Source organism: Manduca sexta, chromosome 7 (genome assembly GCF_014839805.1).
Source record: "Manduca sexta isolate Smith_Timp_Sample1 chromosome 7, JHU_Msex_v1.0, whole genome shotgun sequence".
In the NCBI taxonomy this organism is placed as follows: Eukaryota; Metazoa; Arthropoda; class Insecta; order Lepidoptera; family Sphingidae; genus Manduca; species Manduca sexta.
In genome coordinates, this window is record NC_051121.1 from 6,604,434 (window position 1) to 6,623,039 (window position 18,606).

Below are 18,606 nucleotides of genomic sequence, written 5' to 3' on the forward strand. Positions count from 1 at the left end.
TACAAAGTTCTTCATGGTTCTTCCCCTTGTTCGTCGTCTTTAGAATTTAGAATAGATGTATCACAGTCTTCAAACAGGAATTAAAGTATTTACACACTACTGCTAGTTGGTGGGAATACGCAATAATATGATCCTCATTAATTCGTTCTTTCAAATACGAAGGGCTTAGCGTCTAGTCGCATATCTTCATGAGCAATCTTATATTATGGTTTAGTACTTGTGACCTAATCCCACCTCAATAATAATAATCAAAAGACCTTTTTAATCTATTCCCAGTGACTTCCTTATTTTGGTTTACCGATTAGTTGGTACAGTTCTCGACCCTGGCATTGCCTGACATCACATCCTTACGTCATGCCAGTGACTCATGTGATACGTTGACCGGAGTTCTGTTTGTACAATAACGTTATGATTCATATGACATTAATTTCACTTCGACTTTCATTATCATTTCTCTGATATGAAGTCGTTTGTGATGTGATTGGCCGATAACAACGTTTCGTTACACTAAAATGTAAGAATTTGGGCTAGCGTTTTTGTAAAGTTGGTTCTATGACGGTATAGGTCTTCATGTAATTTGTCTTGTAAAAATTGTTAGCCACTAAAGAATGGAAAAAATATGTTTTATTAAAAACCAATTTATTCTTTTTGTGTTCGACATTGTAAGACGTTCTTGAGTTTTCTTTAGATTAAATAATAAGACTAAGTTATCGTCGTGATCCGACGAGCGCCGCGCCGTCTTCGCAACTAGTGAAAATTAATCTACTTTTGCTATGAACTTGGTTACAATTTTTCATAGTTTTCATTAAAGGATGTAAAAACGAAACCCTCCTACTTTTTGTTTTGGAATCCGGATATTAAACGTTAAAAACTATAATAAATTACAAAGTGACATGGAATGCACCGAATAATAAATTACTTTTTGTCCTCTGCAAATGGGGTCAAATTTTCCATTTGCTAATGACTTTGTTAATGGTTAAGGCAAAATCGAAAGCGTTATTGGGTGAAATGAAAATGAATACAAATATTTGTACGGTTCAACTCTTGAAGTAATAATATCTGCATAACACTATCTTGAAATGCTTTTGCTAAGGTAATTTAGATCTAGTTTTGTTATGTGCCTCAAAAGGAACATGATTATTTTTCTTACATCTTGGCCATCGCTTCGCCCGCGTTTAAAGCCTTTTCCGCTACAAAATTTGCTAAAACATTATACGACGTCAGCGCCATCTAGTCAAAAAATCAGATTTCAGCATTTCAAAATTTTCCGTTGGAGTAATTTAAGGGAATGCAGGATAAATTTCATCCAAATCTGTTTAGTTGTTTCTGCGTTTACTTCTAATAAACATACAAACATTTTCACAAACTTTCGCATTTATAGTATTTGCAAGAGTAAAAAGTTAAATAATATGTGTATAAATATCAAGCACCATAGATAGTATAAAATTCCAGCAATACTTAGCATGAATACACAGCCGGAACACGTCACCGACTCGCGACTGCCGACGGTTGCTGGCTGGAATCTTAATGCGGGCTTAAAACGAGAATGTTAAATAGGCTTCGACCGGCTAGCGAGTTGCCATCTTAATTAGATGGCTTGGGGACTACTTTCTAATTGTAGCTCGATTTATGATTTATGACAGATGGTTTTTTTTGTTGATTGGTTGTTGTTGATGATCCTTTCTTTTTAGCCGTCTTCAAAAAAGGTTGTCTATTCATTTTTTTATAGTTATAAAGCAAGTCTAGATTGCTAAGCTGATTGAATACGTAATGTCAGTCTATACCGACCAATATTGATTGTAGCGCTATTCAGAATTTTTAGCTATGACTTACAACTGTATAGCACTATACTGCGCTCGTCATCTTGATGCTTTAGACCTCTGGGATCAAGTCTAATAATGAGTATTGGAAGAAACACACCGATTCAGTAAATCGTAAAGCCTACGCGAATAAATTGTAGAGATTTTGGACTGGAATGTTGCTATGGCCCCAAAACAGTAATTTTATTCGAAAATTTAGTAATGTAGGAGGACATGCGATATAGATTATATCATTTTAGAAATATTTATGAATATTATTTTTTATATAGATTTTATCAGTTTAATGCGCTGTTAATTTTTGATATCATTTTCAGATTCATGTAAATTGTATAAAACATAAAGATTACTTAATGTTTTATCTGTGTGTACTTTATTGTGTTACAAAAATATAACAATGAGATTAGGTAGCTTTACAATAGAAATTATATCATAGCGATAATGATGATTATCAAAAAAACATTTTAACAAAAAAGATTTCATCGGTTTTACGATAATTTTTATAGTAATATTTATAAGTTTATATTGGTACCACATGAGGCAGAGATTTGCCACTTGACCTTCGCAATTAGTCGAGTGCAAGTCCAGGTATACTTGGCGTTGAGCCAAACGTGTGCGACCATGTGCGAGGCATCATTCATAAACTATTTGCCATTACAACTAGAGAGGTACTCGATTGGATCGGTCGATTAATGATTTATTTCCTTTCAATTGTAACAAATCTTCCTGTTTTTATTACCAATATCTATTGCTTCGCGTTAACGGCTATTTCCTGCATTAAATGGAATGCAGCTGAAACCCAAAGATGATGCGGTATATATTTTTTTTCTTTTTTTAATTCAAATGCAAAACAGACAATCAAACACGATATTTTCAATTTTATAACATTTGGACTTAAAACTACATTAATACCAATATCTAGAATAATATTCAGCGACGGATTAGTGAAAGAATATTTGCACTGGAGCAGTTGTTTGGATTACCGATCATCTATAATATTTGTGTTATAAAGACTGTTGTCGCTAATTCGTCCTTCCTGGTTCAATGTACGGTGCTCTCACAACATAATATGTATTTAAAAGATCTTATCACTAAACAATTCATGATTAGTCACCCCTTTATCAGTGTTTCTTCTTATCAGACAAAACAGCTGTTACTAAAACACCGATTAGTAACGGTGTATTGGTAAAGGCATATCAAATTATATATTTTCTTAATATGCTAATCTTTCTAGTTATTAAAATTCTGAATCAATCGTGAATGGACAGTAAACTCTAAGTTACAATTTGTCTCACAGTCCGAAGCTTGGTCGGCCTTCAGACGCGATAGCAACCTGTTAGCCTCAGTTGCGCAATCGCGAGAACTTATGTTGTGCTTGTTTTCCTGCTCTCGACTAAGTGCAATCTATCGGGACACGATGACGTGCAAAGTGCTTCCGAAGGTCGGTCGAAGCTCCGTTTATATTTCACTAGGTTTTCCTCGCAACTCCGCTTAAAAGTTTTTCCAGGATAAAGTTCCCGCTTTATATTTTCCTGGGATAAAGTATAGCCTACGTCCTGTCCAGGGACTTAAACTATTTCCATACCAAATTACATCGGAATGCTTAAGGTAGATTTTGAGTTCATCGCATTCAGACAGCTGAGGCAGGGACATTGTTTTCTAGATCAAGTTAAAATAGCTCAATCCTTATCCACAATTGGGCGATTGAATTATTTACCTAATAAAGTTACAAGCATGGAACGAAATGGCCATAGCCCCATCACGCGTGTAACGTGTATGAATAATTGGAAACCCGTCGTCGGCGGACGTGAGCAGCAATATGCATCGCGTCCTCGAATCCAGTACATCCTAATGAATACCTGATGAGCATTCCGCTTATTTACTTTATATTTGGACATTCCGATCGATAGCCGTCCGGTGATAGACTGTAAGCCTTTGGTAATAGGTCGTAGTTTTACCCATATCGCGATACAATGTGGTAAGGGATTGCCGGCGGCTCGAACATTCCGTGGTCTCACCTAATTTTATTTCTTTCCTTAATGGTGACAATACATCCGTGATTATTTTAGTATTGTGAGTGTTTATGATCAATGAAATGTTTGCCGGTTATTTTAAAATAAAAACAATGTGAAGAAATTGAATTTGAGATTAAAAAATATAGTTAAGGAAACACAGAATTCACTTCCTCATTCCCGAAGAAGTAGGTAGGAGCGCAATTAATGGAACCAAAGTTCCTCGAGTCAACATGCCTCCCCAAGATGTTATAAGGGCGTGTTTATCACCAAATGAAGATATCAATGTAAGTTAGTTAGTTAGAACTTGACTAATGAGTGTCTTATGTAAACAAAAATGACCAATGTTGGTGGCGGATTAAGATTTAATGCAAATTCCAAGATAAGCTCTAATTACGACTGATTAAGTAACAGCAAACACAATAACCTTTCCTTTGATTTAGAGTCGGAGTGTTCACGCTGATGTTGTTCCTGAACATGATATATTTCGCAATACGATAACATTTATTTTACTGGATATATTATGAACTTTAATCTGTTTTGGCTTTGTTTCTTCGATGTGAAATACCACTTATCACGATAAAGCTGTATATTTTTTATATCTAAATACAACTTTTAGTAGCAAGTTAGCAAGTTACCAAGTTACTAAGTACCATTTTTGGTAGCAAGTGTAGCTAGCTAGCGTGAAAGGGCTTAATAATTTGACACACCCTACCTTTTCAGTATTTTTCACAATACACATTGAAACGGTGACCCAGTGTTTACTTGCGAGAATACCAAGTGACAACACGTCACGCAGACAATACTGGTGTGTCAAACATGTCATTTGCATGGTGTATACTTGTATAGATGAATAAATAGCCTATATCTATTGTATGGACTATAGACTGTTCGTCTATAATGCGCTATGCCAGTGGTGGTCAACCATTTGCTGAATTAGTTTATAGCAACATTTTACGTCCGCTGTGTTTAAAAAAATATTTTTAGGTATCCTATATTCAGCTAAAATCCTTGGTATACCTAACGAAGTTTCTTTTTATGAAGACATGTTTGAGTAAACTGGCTTGATAGATATGTTCAGACTTATAACTACAAATAATAACCAAAATAAAGATATAAATTTTAATTATGGTTTGGTAGTTTTTTTAGTGGCTACAGTTGTATTGTACTGCTTAATACGACGATTTTAACTTAAGCTATTCTACGAAGTTTCCAAAGATCTTTGTCAGGTCACCGACGAGACACTTCTGAACTAATGTAACAAGTGTCACAACCGCTAAACAACATAAATATTAATAACGGTCCACTTAATGTTGCATACGCGACCCAAAACATCCTCCGGGTCGTGCGTATTACACGACGAAATTTAATGAATACCATCACCGTCTGTACTTAGTTGTAATTAAACTTTATGGAATGGTTGATTAACGAACCCTTTTCATGTATGTTAATGTAAATTGTTGGAGTTACATAGCTAGATAAAATTTGTTATAATAGAAATTGTTTGCTACCTCTGCGTCTTTTTTATTTTATTTTACTTTGTAATTTTAATTGGTAAAAAACATTTACATGGCGATGGTCAGTTTATCTAAGGAATTCAATTCTTAAAATTGATAAATTTTATGTTATTGGTGCAATTTTAAGTTTTCAATCCATTAATAAATATTATACTTACCATGTATTTTTAAAAAATCACCGACCTAAGTAGTACCGATTTAAAAATAGACGTCACTCAAATGGCGCTTAAGACGTTAAGCAGTTGTATTAAATAAATCTAAATGTTCAGCTGAACAGTTCTTATCAATTCCTGTAACGACGTCATTAAAATAATAGGAAAATACATTATCCTTGATTGGTGTTGGTGACATTTAATCCCGTTACAGGCCTTTATCCCAAGAACAAACCGCATTCTTAATAAAACATTGACCTATTCCAAAATTGTTAATTTGTGGGAATCGTCAAACTAATTTTTGTTTGCGACTGTTTTTGTTCCTTTTTTACTCTATAGGTTTCACTATTGACCTATCTTTAATAAGTTAAATTTTTATAGCAACTTAAAAAAAATTGGAATAGGTCATTATTTTATTAAGAGTGCGAAACCATAGTCTAAAAACAAAAGTGTGCAGAGACTAGTTTCTAACAAAACGTCTGTTTTATTTACAAAACTCACTCATGATCAAGTTCATACATGCTAGGTGTTGTTTTTTTTCTTGTTCGCCCGTCAGTCCGTCTCGCGTGGGTAACTTGTGTAAATGACGATTGTCGACGAGCAAAACAGCCACGATCGCTGACTTTCTAACGTCGGTTTGGTGGGTCGTTTTGTCAAAAACTCTTTCTTTTTGTTACCTCACTTGTATATCCTGTTGATTTTAATATTATACATGTAGGTTTATACTTAATGATATTCAGTCTTACTTATAAAATCGTCTTATGTTTTAATCAATTGCTTTGCCACCGATCACCAAAAATTTTGCTTATAAACTTGTTTTAGTGTTAAGAGGTGTGCATTGCTTGATAACTGTCAAAATGGAACATCGCCGATGATTAGAAGTTTAAGAGTAGACTTGTTAAGACGTAACTAAGCATAGCTTTGCGAATTTTTTATAAGTAAAACTGATAATCTCGAGTATCTGTTTATATTTAAGGTGGTAGCTCAAGGTCCATTTTCATACATTTTGTTTCGGCTTTAATCTGGGTAACTAAACAAGTATTGGCAAGTAAAGAATTTAAATTCACGTCTAGTTAGTGATTAGTTCTCGCAGTTGAAAGAAAAACGTAAAAATAATTAATAATCATGGATATTTCGGCCTTTAAAATTTAATATGACGAAATTTTCAAGGCAGAAATATCCATGATTATTAATTATTTTTACATTTTTCTTTCATCTGCGAGAACTAATCACTAACTAGACGTGAATTTAAATTCTTTACTTGCCAATACTTGTTTAGTTACCCAGATTAAAGCCGAAACAAAATGTATGAAAATGGACCTTGAGCTACCACCTTAAGGGATTTTATGTATAATATGAGGATGTTGTTCCATTAGTTGGATATTTTTATAGAAATCTTTACTATACTTTGTGGGAGAGAATGTTAAGCTACTAATCTGTTTGTTACCTAATGGAAGCACTCGGTGATTTTGTTAATTGAAGATTTGGACATTGTGGTAGATGGAATGTTCCTTCTCATTTAAGATTCCACGCAGACAATACAGTTTCTAATGCTAAAACAGTTGTTAGTTCACCGGGATTGCTTGCGTTCCGTGAAGCACGTAGGTAAGAGGAAGTAAGGAATTTAGTCACTCCAACGCAATGACTTGCGTGCCATTAGAAATGTGACTGAGTCTATTTTATTGTTACATTGTAACTTCTTATAACAAGTAAAGCAAAATATATATTAGAAAGATTTTTCTAGAAAAATGTCACTGAACTTGTTTCTACAAACTTTTATATTTATAATACTAGCTTCCGCCCGCAGCTTCGCCCGCGTGGATTTCGGACTTCAAAAATGGAGGAGGTGCTCAATTTGTTGGGATGTTTTTTTAATGTATGGTGGTATGCAGGTGGTCTGATTGTCCGGTCAGGGTCTGATGATGGGATCCTGGTGAAATCGAAGGAACTTTTAACCATTAAGCTTGCACACGCGACGGAAGCTTAAAAAATGGAGTAACTTCTCTCGTTTTCCCAACATTTCCCTTCACTGCTCTGCTCCTATTAGTTGTAGCGTGATGAAAAGTATACTATAACCAGCTCAGGAGTATAAAAATAATTGTACCAAGTTTCGTTAAAATCCGTCGAGTAGTTTTTGTTTCTATAACGGTTAACAGACAGACAGACAGACAAAAATTTACTAATTGCATTTTTGGCATCAGTATCGATCCCTAATCACACCTGATAGTTATTTTGGAAATATATTTCATGTACAGAATTGACCTCTCTACAGATTTATTATGAGTATAGTATTTGTAATATTAGTAATATTTTTGTGATATCTATGACATCCGTATCTATTTTCAAAAGAATAAGCAGCATAAAAAAGGGTAACGAGATTTTGCCTTTTAAATTTTCTTCTACATCTCTCCATAGATAAGATGACAGTCTATCAGATTTGTATATTAAAACAACTCATGACTCCGATTTTAGACCACGCACGCTGCCAGTAATCCAATGACACGATGAAATAATAGGCCCAGTTCCATAAACTAATCTAGCAGAATCTATTCTAATCTGTCTCTAGGTTCACGGGAGGCGCTTAGGTCAAGGCTCTTCAGGCTGGTCTAGTACTTGTAGAGAACGTCCGCAATCTACGCACGGAATTACGTATTCTCTTTTTGCATCTATCTATATTTAGCTCAAGTGATATCATCGTAGTAGTTGAAGTTATTAATAATTTTTTTTATAATTTGACTAAATTGTCTGCTACTTTTGTTTGAAAAAGGACCGTGTTTTAAGGCTGTTAAACGTTGTAAAATTATTTTGTATAAAAATACTTGAAATAGCGATTTATAGCACTATTATGTTGTAAGTTCATTCGTATAAAAAATTAATTTTTATTTGCAGTTAATTTTTATATTAATTTTACTTTGCAGCCTTCATGGTCACGGGGGGGCTGACCCCCCCGTGACCATGAAGGCTGCAAAGTCTTCGAAACGTCGGGAGAAAAATAAAAAACAAAAAACCGCGATAGAATCCGAAAAATTAGTTTAATTTCAATGTCTAACATTCGCGTAAATATAAGAAATCATTAATTTTTATTGTTATTTTTTTATGTATTTGCGATTGATTTTTACGACCTCATTTTCACAGTTAGGAAATAAAAAGTACGAGTTTTTAGAATCGTAGACATCGCTCTTATATGACATATTACGATCCGGATATTTGTTTGGTAAAATGTTGACAGAGAATAAAGCCGTCTGTTTGTGTATTGTGATTTTACTTCTGCTGACAAAACGTTGACACGTTACGTAGGCCGTGCAAACCTTCCAAACCACAATTAGTGTCTCCAAGATAAATCCATTTTATTATTTATAGTTTAATTTTATACCCTACCAAATATTATTAACCTTTCACACTGTAACTACCCCAGGGAACCGTTTCTCACCCCACATAATACAAAGAGATAATTAAAATTATTCACGGCCTTTTAAATTCTCAGCCACATTACCGAAAATCACATTATCGAATCTCACCACAACACCGAAACTATTTTAAGTAAACGGAGGTTATATTTGAAGAGTATTTGCGGATAGAATAATAAATTAGTTTGGAACAACGACTCGCGTTCGGCAATACCGGGGTTTATGACCGATGAATAGTTTATCAGATCTCTGAAGGAACATTGTTCGCGGGTGCCTTTATACGAGCCGCGCTGTTATAATTAATTGCCGTCTTCGAACGTTCAGGATGAATTTTAAAGCGAGTTTGGTTTCATGTGAACTGTGTAACTTGTGGTTTTGGTAGTAATTTACTAGCCTCAATATTTCTAGGTTACCTAGAAATAAGAATTTGTTTGGAGTAGAGACCCTTTGGCAACTACTAACGAACCTTTTGTCGAGATAATATCCATAGTTTCCGATACTCATGAAATTAAGATTTTTTTATGCTACAATATTTGGGAATGAATATGTCGCTATGATGTATTCACTGTAAAGTCTTCCAATAGCCAGTACGAATATCAAGTACTTTATATAGTCTCGAATTACAAAGATTAAAATTATGACACCATAGTTTGCATTGCAGTTATCATGAGACATGAGATTTTAAGTATTATAATGTCCAGGTATTAAGACTGGTAACAATGTTCTTCAAATCGGAACACAGCGGTTGATAATGGCAGATATAGAATCACCAGATTCTGAATTATACATGTGGTTCGAGTTATTGTTTATTTATTGTAACGTAGTAACGTAAGCGTTAGGTAAATAGTAAACAAATAAATAAACAGACAATTTAATTGTACAGCATTCTATAAACACTATCGTTTCGTCGTACCGAGAATAGATAAACGTTTAATAGATATTCCTGGTATCACGGGAATATAATCCTTACTGAATTTAGTAACAGAAATGATTTTAGTGTTTAACTACAGTTTGGTTAAACAAATATTGTTTCAGCGTAAGGTGTTATCCATCTGTGTCTTACATGGCTATTTTAAATTAATTTATAGTTCTTTATTACCATGGTTTTAGTACATACACTATAGTATGCACGTTTTGTTTTTTAGTAATTTTGTGTTAATAAGTACCATATTTTAGAGTGGTTACTTTGTTAATTTTTCAAACATAATTTGAATATGTATAATGCTTTTGATACATACACGTTTAGATTTTATTCTAGTTAATTCTAGTAAAGTATTATATTAATATTATGGTCGATTAGTTCCCGACATCAACCCTTCATGGCCTACTTGTTAGTGCTATGGTATAATGTACTTTTCACAATACAGTGGATACACAACAAGGGGTAATAGCACCCTATTAACATACAAACACAAATATATACTGCTTGAAACATATAACACATCGCCATTCGCCACCTACTGTAAGTTTTCTTCTGGTTGGTTTTATGGCGTGGACATTGAGATAGTAAACGGCAACTAAAAATACTTAAAAAGCCATTAATACCATGATTTTTTTGTTTTAACTATAACTCTTAATTTAGATCTTCCCGAATACAGGCGAATAGGCACGAACACGAATGTTTAAACAGCTTATTCGGGTGTATTCGTTAATCATAATTCACGGTCATATTTATTCGCTAATCGTCTTCAAAAAGTTTTCAAAAAGTGATCTCATTTTCAATCTTCAATCCGATACCGAGAATGAACCAATGAAAATACCTCATTTATGAGCATGTCAAAAAAACTTTGTTCTGGTTGACCTATTTTTGAGATAGATCGAAAAAAGCGATTAAAATCGTCATTGAAAATGGCAGTAAATGAGACATAAAGCGATAATTAATGTAGTGTGTAATAAATTGATTGATAGCATTTTAATTTAATGAGTTGATTCGCGTACTTATTACTATCATGGTTCTGGAATATCTTATTAGTATATTATCATATCGGCGATAAGGCTGACCTTATTATCAAAGTGTTGTCAATTTGTGCCGTTGCCAGGTATTCGATTATAACAAATTGTGTTATCTTATCCATCGCAAAACTTTCCCCGTCCTCGGGCGGTTTGTAGCAAAAAATAACTCGTTTCAATCGATGTGGGTTTTTCGATTAGATGCCATTTTATTCCGTTTTTAGCATACTTTTACTCCAATAATGATTTATTCATTAAAAATTTCTTTTTGTCACTGATTAGGTGTACTAGTTCAACCAGGATTTGAAGATGATTTAATAAGATGCTAAAGGTGAAATCTGAGGGCATTGGTACTTCTGTAAGAAGGCATATCACCCTCAAAATTACCAAGAGTTCAATTTGAAAAGACAATAATTTCTAAAAAAAAAAGAGAAATTTCTCGGCCTCAAAGGAATTAGAAACAGGGAAAAAGAGAAATTTCGGTTATTCAACTGTGGTCCTTTGTAAAATTGTTCAAGCAATATCTGGAATTATTTGTAACGGTTTTAATCAAAAGGTTTTGTAGTTTTCAAAGTGAGAGACTGTTTAATTCGTTAGAATATTTTAATTGGCACGAATTAATTATTTAATTTAAGACGGATGGACACTTTTCAAATATATATTAGGGTTAGTTATTTCCTCTCCAATGTTAAAATTGCTTATTATGTTGTAGAGATGTAATTATTCATTAGTTAGAGACTAGATATATTTATTTAATACACTTTGTACACAAAGTGTATCTAAGGCTTTATGCCATTGGCATTCTCTCCCAGTCAAATACATCTATGCTAATATATAAAGCTTTCGAGTTTGTTTGTTTGAACACGCTAATCTCAGCAACTACTAAACCGATTTTGTTTTTTTTTTCACTTATATCTTACATTACTCCTGAGTGCTATAGGCTACCTTTTATGCCGGAAAAATATTTTCACGTGGGCGAAGCCAGGAGAATATCCTGAGCATTTATAAAGTGCAATAAAAAATTACACACACACATCACCATCATTATCTCCGAAGGGGGTACGCAGAGGCGCAACCACGACACCCACTTTTCACCAAATGTGTTCCGTCCCATGATGTGATAAATAATTGTTTAGGTACATTTCTGTTACCAAGGCTGCTGAATACACAACGTTATGTTTATCGCTATCATGGTCGAAGTTTAAAAGAAGTTCATCATTGATCAAAGTAGTTTTTGCATATCGATGTTGTCTTATTACAATACGAAATCAAAATAAACATTTATTTATTTATTTATTTATTTATTATCAAACTAAAAACTAACATGGTTCGTTATACATCCAGTTCTCGACAGCCTTGTACTAACGGTTATACCAACCGGTTGTTTAATTATACGTTCATTGATTATTGTAATGTGTATTTGTATTTATACGTTTGCTTCCCGTACTATTGATGCGAGGACCTTGAGGTTCGTGAGGTGGATGATTTTTGTTACAATAGTTAAGGGATGGTAAGTGGTCACCATGATAGCCACCAGAATGCTAGAGGGATTGATAAAACAATGCCTGAGTAATGCAAGAAATTTCAACTTCATTAAAATTTGCCCCCACCGCTATAGCAGGAATTTAATCCGTTCCTACATCGAAAGAAAGTTCAATAACAATAAAATCTTGCTCAAGAATGATAATGTCCAAGTAGATATTTATGATGTTACATTTTAGGCACAGTATAAAGTAAAGGATATTACAAAGGTTGATTGTTTGGTGCAGGAGGCGGCCTGAACAGCGGCGTTGTGCTCCAACGATTCCCCGAGACAAACTGGGACGACGTACCATTCCACGAGGGCATAGGATGGGTAAGTTTAAGTGTTTTCTGTATAGTTTAAGTAATTTAATGAAAGTGTTCAAAGCATGTTAGATATAAAGCTATAAGATCGTTAAAGTTTAATTCTAATGTCATCTTAGTATGTAAAGTTCAATGCAGTGAAACGGATTTGTATATGATGTCAAGCAGTGCTTCATGCTTTCACCGTCTAAAATTTACAGCATGTATCAACCGAGAATTGGATGTCATTGACGGATATTGATTTAATCATCTTACAGAACAATTCTTAACAATGATACATACAAACATTCGCCTTATCTAGAACCACTCATGTTTCGTTCTGTCTCAGTTCTGCCAACCGCAAGGATGGGCCCTGTCCACGGAGCGGTCGGAGCCGCGCTTCTACGTGTCGGTGCTGACCGACGTGGACGCGAACCGGCACTACTGCGCATGTCTCTGCTTCAACGAAACCGTTGCCATCACACCCACCAAGCCAGCGGACGAGGTGGGTACTGATGCTACTTACTGCGGTAGTGGTATGATTAAATAAAGTTTTTAGAAAATAGTTAATATAGCGCCTAAATTATCACATGAAGTATTATTAAGATCTTCTATGGTATTTTAATGAGTTTTATAGGATGTTAGTTTGCCTGTACCCTCAAAAGCATATGGTTGTACCCAGATGTGATGAGAAGATATATGCATAAGTAAAATATCTTGGTTGACACGACCGTAAGTCTAGATCAGATAAAGGCAACTTAACGGTACCTTTTTTCATAGGAATTATGGGGCACGCTACCAATTTGCAATATTATACAGATATTATTAATTTGCAGTTCTCCAAGTATCTACCGCTCTTCGATATTCAGTTCTTGCGCCATTTAAATATTTAATACGTAGCATTGTGAAGCTTTCATTAATTTATCAAGCGCTTCGTATTTATACTCGTATGTCGCAGTGCGGACTATCGGTCTGTTTTAAACTAATTTCATTACCGGAATTAATATTAGAACGAAGTCTAGGGTAATAAGTTTATTATGCTTTATTTATGTATGCAGTTAATACATTTTCATATAATTAATTCTGACATTGTTAAATGGAAACTGGAATCAGAAATTGATTTCCTCCCATTGTTATTATCATCGGACAAAGCGCCGTCGCTTGCAGCTTCCGTTTGATAAGGGATAACTAAGGACGCGCACTTGGCGATGTCAAGGGCGTTGGTACGTCCTGTTGCTATATAAAATCTTGCAACGGTTACACTATAGTGCTGAACGCAAACTGATATATCTCATATCTTAGGTAGAAACTGCGTGAGATTTTTAATTCCATTACTCGAATGTGCATCCTGGCTTATTTCTAACGACGGTCTACGATATTTTTCTGTGGTTAATATTGTATTTACTGTACTGAACTTATCATAAGAAGGATTAGTTGATACCTGAGCCGTGACAAAAAAATTTACATGAGTTACATTATTTGTATGCAATACGAAAGGTAAACAGACTTATAAAAGCCTAATAAATTGAAGTAATAATAAAATACGTGAATATATGGTGAATCATGAATTCCATATGTTAGTGTTAATTTATAGCTGACCTATTATTATAGTAAAGTTAACGTTATAGGATCGTATGCGTCGAAACAAAAGCAGGAAACCCACCATAAAACAAGTACGTATAGTGAATACAAAGAAAGCGGGCCAAATAGGGCGCTGGGAGGCATGGAAACAGACATATTGCCTCCATACAGTAGGTTTACTGTTATTATCTCTATATGAGGACGAGTTTCATATTACTAGAGGAAGAACGCAGTAATATTGGCACATGGGAACAGCACGTTTGACACTTTTGCTGTTGATGGTTGCGATTTATTCAATACATCGGTAACGTAAACTCGCACATGATGTTGGTATTATGATTTTCGAATTCTTAGATGCTGGTACATAATATGTTATTATAAAATAACTAACGATTTGGAACAATATAATGCAAAATTTTAAGCAAAATTGGTTTCAATACAATCGAATGCAAGAGGTCGTCCGAGTGCGATGTACAATCTATACAACTGCAAAATCAACTAATCCCAGAGATGAAAGTATGGTTTGCGCCCCGTATACATACTTGACTAATTGAATAGCTTGTTGACTGCTGATATGTCTAATCATAAACATAACATACCGGTCATGCTCTATCGCGGAAGGAGGTCTAGGCATCTAGTGCACTCACGGTTCGATGGGTTTATGATCTAAAACATAATAAAGGTCGATTCTATCGCCAAGAATAATTTATTTGTCGATGTAGCCAATCCCAAGACTAAACACTGGAACATATCCAGATCCTTACTGCTTCACAGCCTAAGCTTGTTGCCATTAAACAAATAATATAATGCCACGTATGGAATTCTATTTGCCGATTACTATGCGTTTATTGTCATGCGTACCCGGTATGAATACGACTAGCACGCTGAGGTCCTGGGTTCGAATCTGGGGTCGGGTCAAAAAAATAATTGTGACTGGCTTTTTCCAATAAAATTACTCAGTCGCAGCTTGAAGTCAGAAAGTTGGCAGTGTGATACCCTTGCTATGAATAGCACGTAAAGACAATGGTCTAGCGCCTGGTCTCTCTCCGATCATGTCGGTTTGCCCTCTCGTCCGACTAAGAGAGTGAAGGAACAGAGTGTGCACCCGTGTATTGCGGGCACACTCGTACACTATATCTCTTACGTACGTGGTTGATCTCCGTTGAGATTGGCCTCTAAATTCGGCTAAGAGATAAATGTGTTTATCCTGTGTTCAATACTAGCAGTATGTGAATTCACCAATGTTTTTATTTAACATCTAGCCAATTTAAAATGTGTCATTCATACTAATGATTGATTACCCGTTGGTACATTATTAAAAACGGTTAAAGACAAATTGCCGTAGTGGCGATGTATTATCGGCAGTAAGTCGTGTCGCTCAATGACTGGACTGGTCGGCTCGGGTCGGGTTTCAGCCGTTGCGGTTAACCTCCCCGCTGGTTATGAATTATGATACACTTTTACCTGTGTGCCTTTGTGCTTGTGTGTTGTCCAATCTCTTGTAAAGGCGTTGTAGTTGTGTACAGCGCTGGCTACAGTTGAATAGATTTGTCTCGTGTTTTGGATGCAATTTTTGTTTGGTTTTTATAATTTCTTTTTTTTTTGTGAATGAAATTTTTCAAAACACGTCTCAATTATAGTTTTATTAAAAGTGATTTTCTATCAAATACATTGGTGACCAGCATGATTTTTATAATCCTTATAACTTTTTACGTCGATATAAAATCTTTATTCCACTGGAATTTTAAATTACCTAACACTCAATAAAAAATACAAACAAAAACACTTGTGTTTTATACGAGATATGAACGAGTTAGCGGAATCACCGTGTTATAAGAGCGAATGTAGCGCAAGGTCGCCTCTCAGATAGTTTCAAGTGTTTAACGTGATGTGCGATTGCACTTAGTAATAACAATACGGTTTTTTTATTAGCTATTGTTGGCTTTATAGAGAAGGTATAATTAGTGCATGGTAACAAGGATATTGAAAGAAAAAAACTTTTCGAACAAAACTAACTTAACCCGTTACACGATGTATAAAAATAACGTTTTAAACAATTCTAACTTCACCCGTTATAATAATTAATTCGATTTTTGAAACTACTGTCACGTAATCTTGACTATAAACATTTAATCGTATTGTTAGTAATAGGTAGTTATATGGGAAGTTATTGGAGTCGATATTTGAAACAAATCGGCAGATTTGAATACATTTACCTAAATTCTGAAGTCGAATTCACTTCTGTATTCGGATTTAAGCGAGACATATAAAAAGCACATATCGTTGTATCACAAAGACTACTTGCTCGAATCTAGCAACTAAGAGGAATATGAAATGTGAAACACAAAATAATTTATAGTACATACGCGATTTTGTTGTATTAGCTCATTTTTATAATAACACTGTCAGTAATGATCAACTTTGTCCATGTCACGTTTCGTGCTAAAATTGTGGTGCACGAATCCTAAAAAACTTACGTCATTAGTTCTATATATCTGTATTATTTACAATAAAGTTTCAACACGACCTCTATTTTTATGTAAATAGGGTTGAAAATGGTACACGCATTGTTGCGATCACTGTTTTCAAGTGAAATTTAAATGCAATTCTAAATTTAAAAATCCATTGGTTATACCTGCGTTATGGTCAGTTTATAATGGCTTTTATGGCTAATGTAAATAAGCTTGAAATTAAAAAGTACTATGCATAGAACGTGATAAGTGTATAATAATAGTTTCGTATATGACCACTTATAGATAAACAGTATGTACTTATTAAGTAGTATAATTAAGGTAAACGGAATATTAATTAATACTATGCTAAAATCACTATTGCGAATATATCCTTTATTATACATGTAAATAAAGTTTAAAATGCATATGGAAAATCTACGTGAATAATAATGATATAAAAACGTCACGCAATTCGCTGGAACGTGAACGACATCACTCAAGTATGTATTTGTATACAAACATTTTTACATTTCCTGGTGGATTGTGAAATTGTCTTGTTATTTACATGTTTTCTTTAAAATTAATTGCTTACTTATCCTAGCTCATGGATATTAACAAAATAAATATGTTCGGCACAATGCAATGTAAAACCATCAATAAAATAAAGCCTGACTGACTGACTCATTTGTCGCAATCATCATCTCCTTTACGGAAACTTTATGATACTAATTAGTACAAAGCAAACCAAATTAATAATAATATTAAAAAATATTGGAAAAGTGGAATAGCAGACTCGTCTACACTTGAATACAATTGGGTCAGAGAAAAAAATTGTTAAAATTTGAATCCCTATTGTACTAATTAAATTCTGTGTTCGTTTTTAGTTGCCGGAATTAAAGTTTCTATTCTGTTTAGTAGAAGGAACATATTTAAGTTTTTTTATGTGTCATTCCAAATCTAATTTACTGTACTTCAGATTAGTTAGATTGCGTAGGTTCATGCATAGGATGTCTTCGAGCTAATATCTTTAGGATAAAGATTTTGCACAGATATCTTACAATAGCTTTTACTTGCGGCTGCGTGAAAAAGTTTTTCCGGAATAAATATTTTCACAAGATAAAAGTAGCCTTAAGGACTTACGAGTGATGTAGTTGCCTACTAGTAAAAAAAAGCAAAATCGGTTTAGCCGTATCTGAGATTAACGCGTTCAAACAAACACTCTCTTCAGCTTTATATAATTGTAAACATAGATAGTGAAGGTTTCCTTTAATCAAAGCATTTTTATAATCATTCTGATAGTTACAGAGATTATTTTTAACAAAGTTTTAAAACAAACCTTATCTTATATAAGCGTGCACGTTATCATTTTTTATTGTCTTTACGAGGCGAGATGCGTCATACGTCAGCGGTATCTCACGCATGTTTCCCGCGGCGTTCCCAGGACCCTCCCGCCTGTGGACGTCGTTAATGCCCTATAAATACTCGCCACCGCCGGGCCACGTCGACCGTTCACAATCATTACACTGTTATCGTGATTCATACAATATTTTGTCAAACATGGAAGTTTTATTGTTCACTGTACTATCGTGCTAAGCGCAAAAGCGGTATGTCAGGGAAACCTTACTTCGAGATGATTAAAGTTTTGTACATATAGTTTTATAGTTTTGTATGTAAAACTGAGATAGAGAAACTCTTAAGTTTTTTTTAACAAGTTCTAGACAAGATAGCGTTATTTAGGTAAGTTCATTGGATGGGTATTTCTTTAAGCTATATGACGACATAAAAATCAATATTGTGTTTTTTTTTAGACACCGCTTTTGAGCTTAGAACGGCCGTGTATCAGTCTTATAAAAATTTCGCAAAGCTATGCTTAGTTACGTCTTGACTAGTCTA

The 18,606-nt window shown here is 34.3% G+C and overlaps 1 protein-coding gene across 1 annotated transcript in view; it reads left to right on the forward strand.

Moving 5' to 3' along the window:
* LOC119193833 (myotubularin-related protein 13-like) overlaps positions 1-18,606 on the forward strand; it is a 50,226-nt gene that overhangs the window by 6,841 nt on the left and 24,779 nt on the right. The window contains exons 2-3 of the mRNA XM_037447590.1: positions 12,625-12,710; positions 13,029-13,184. Of these exons, the coding sequence (XP_037303487.1) occupies positions 12,625-12,710; positions 13,029-13,184 (242 nt within the window). The remainder of the gene's footprint in view (positions 1-12,624; positions 12,711-13,028; positions 13,185-18,606) is intronic.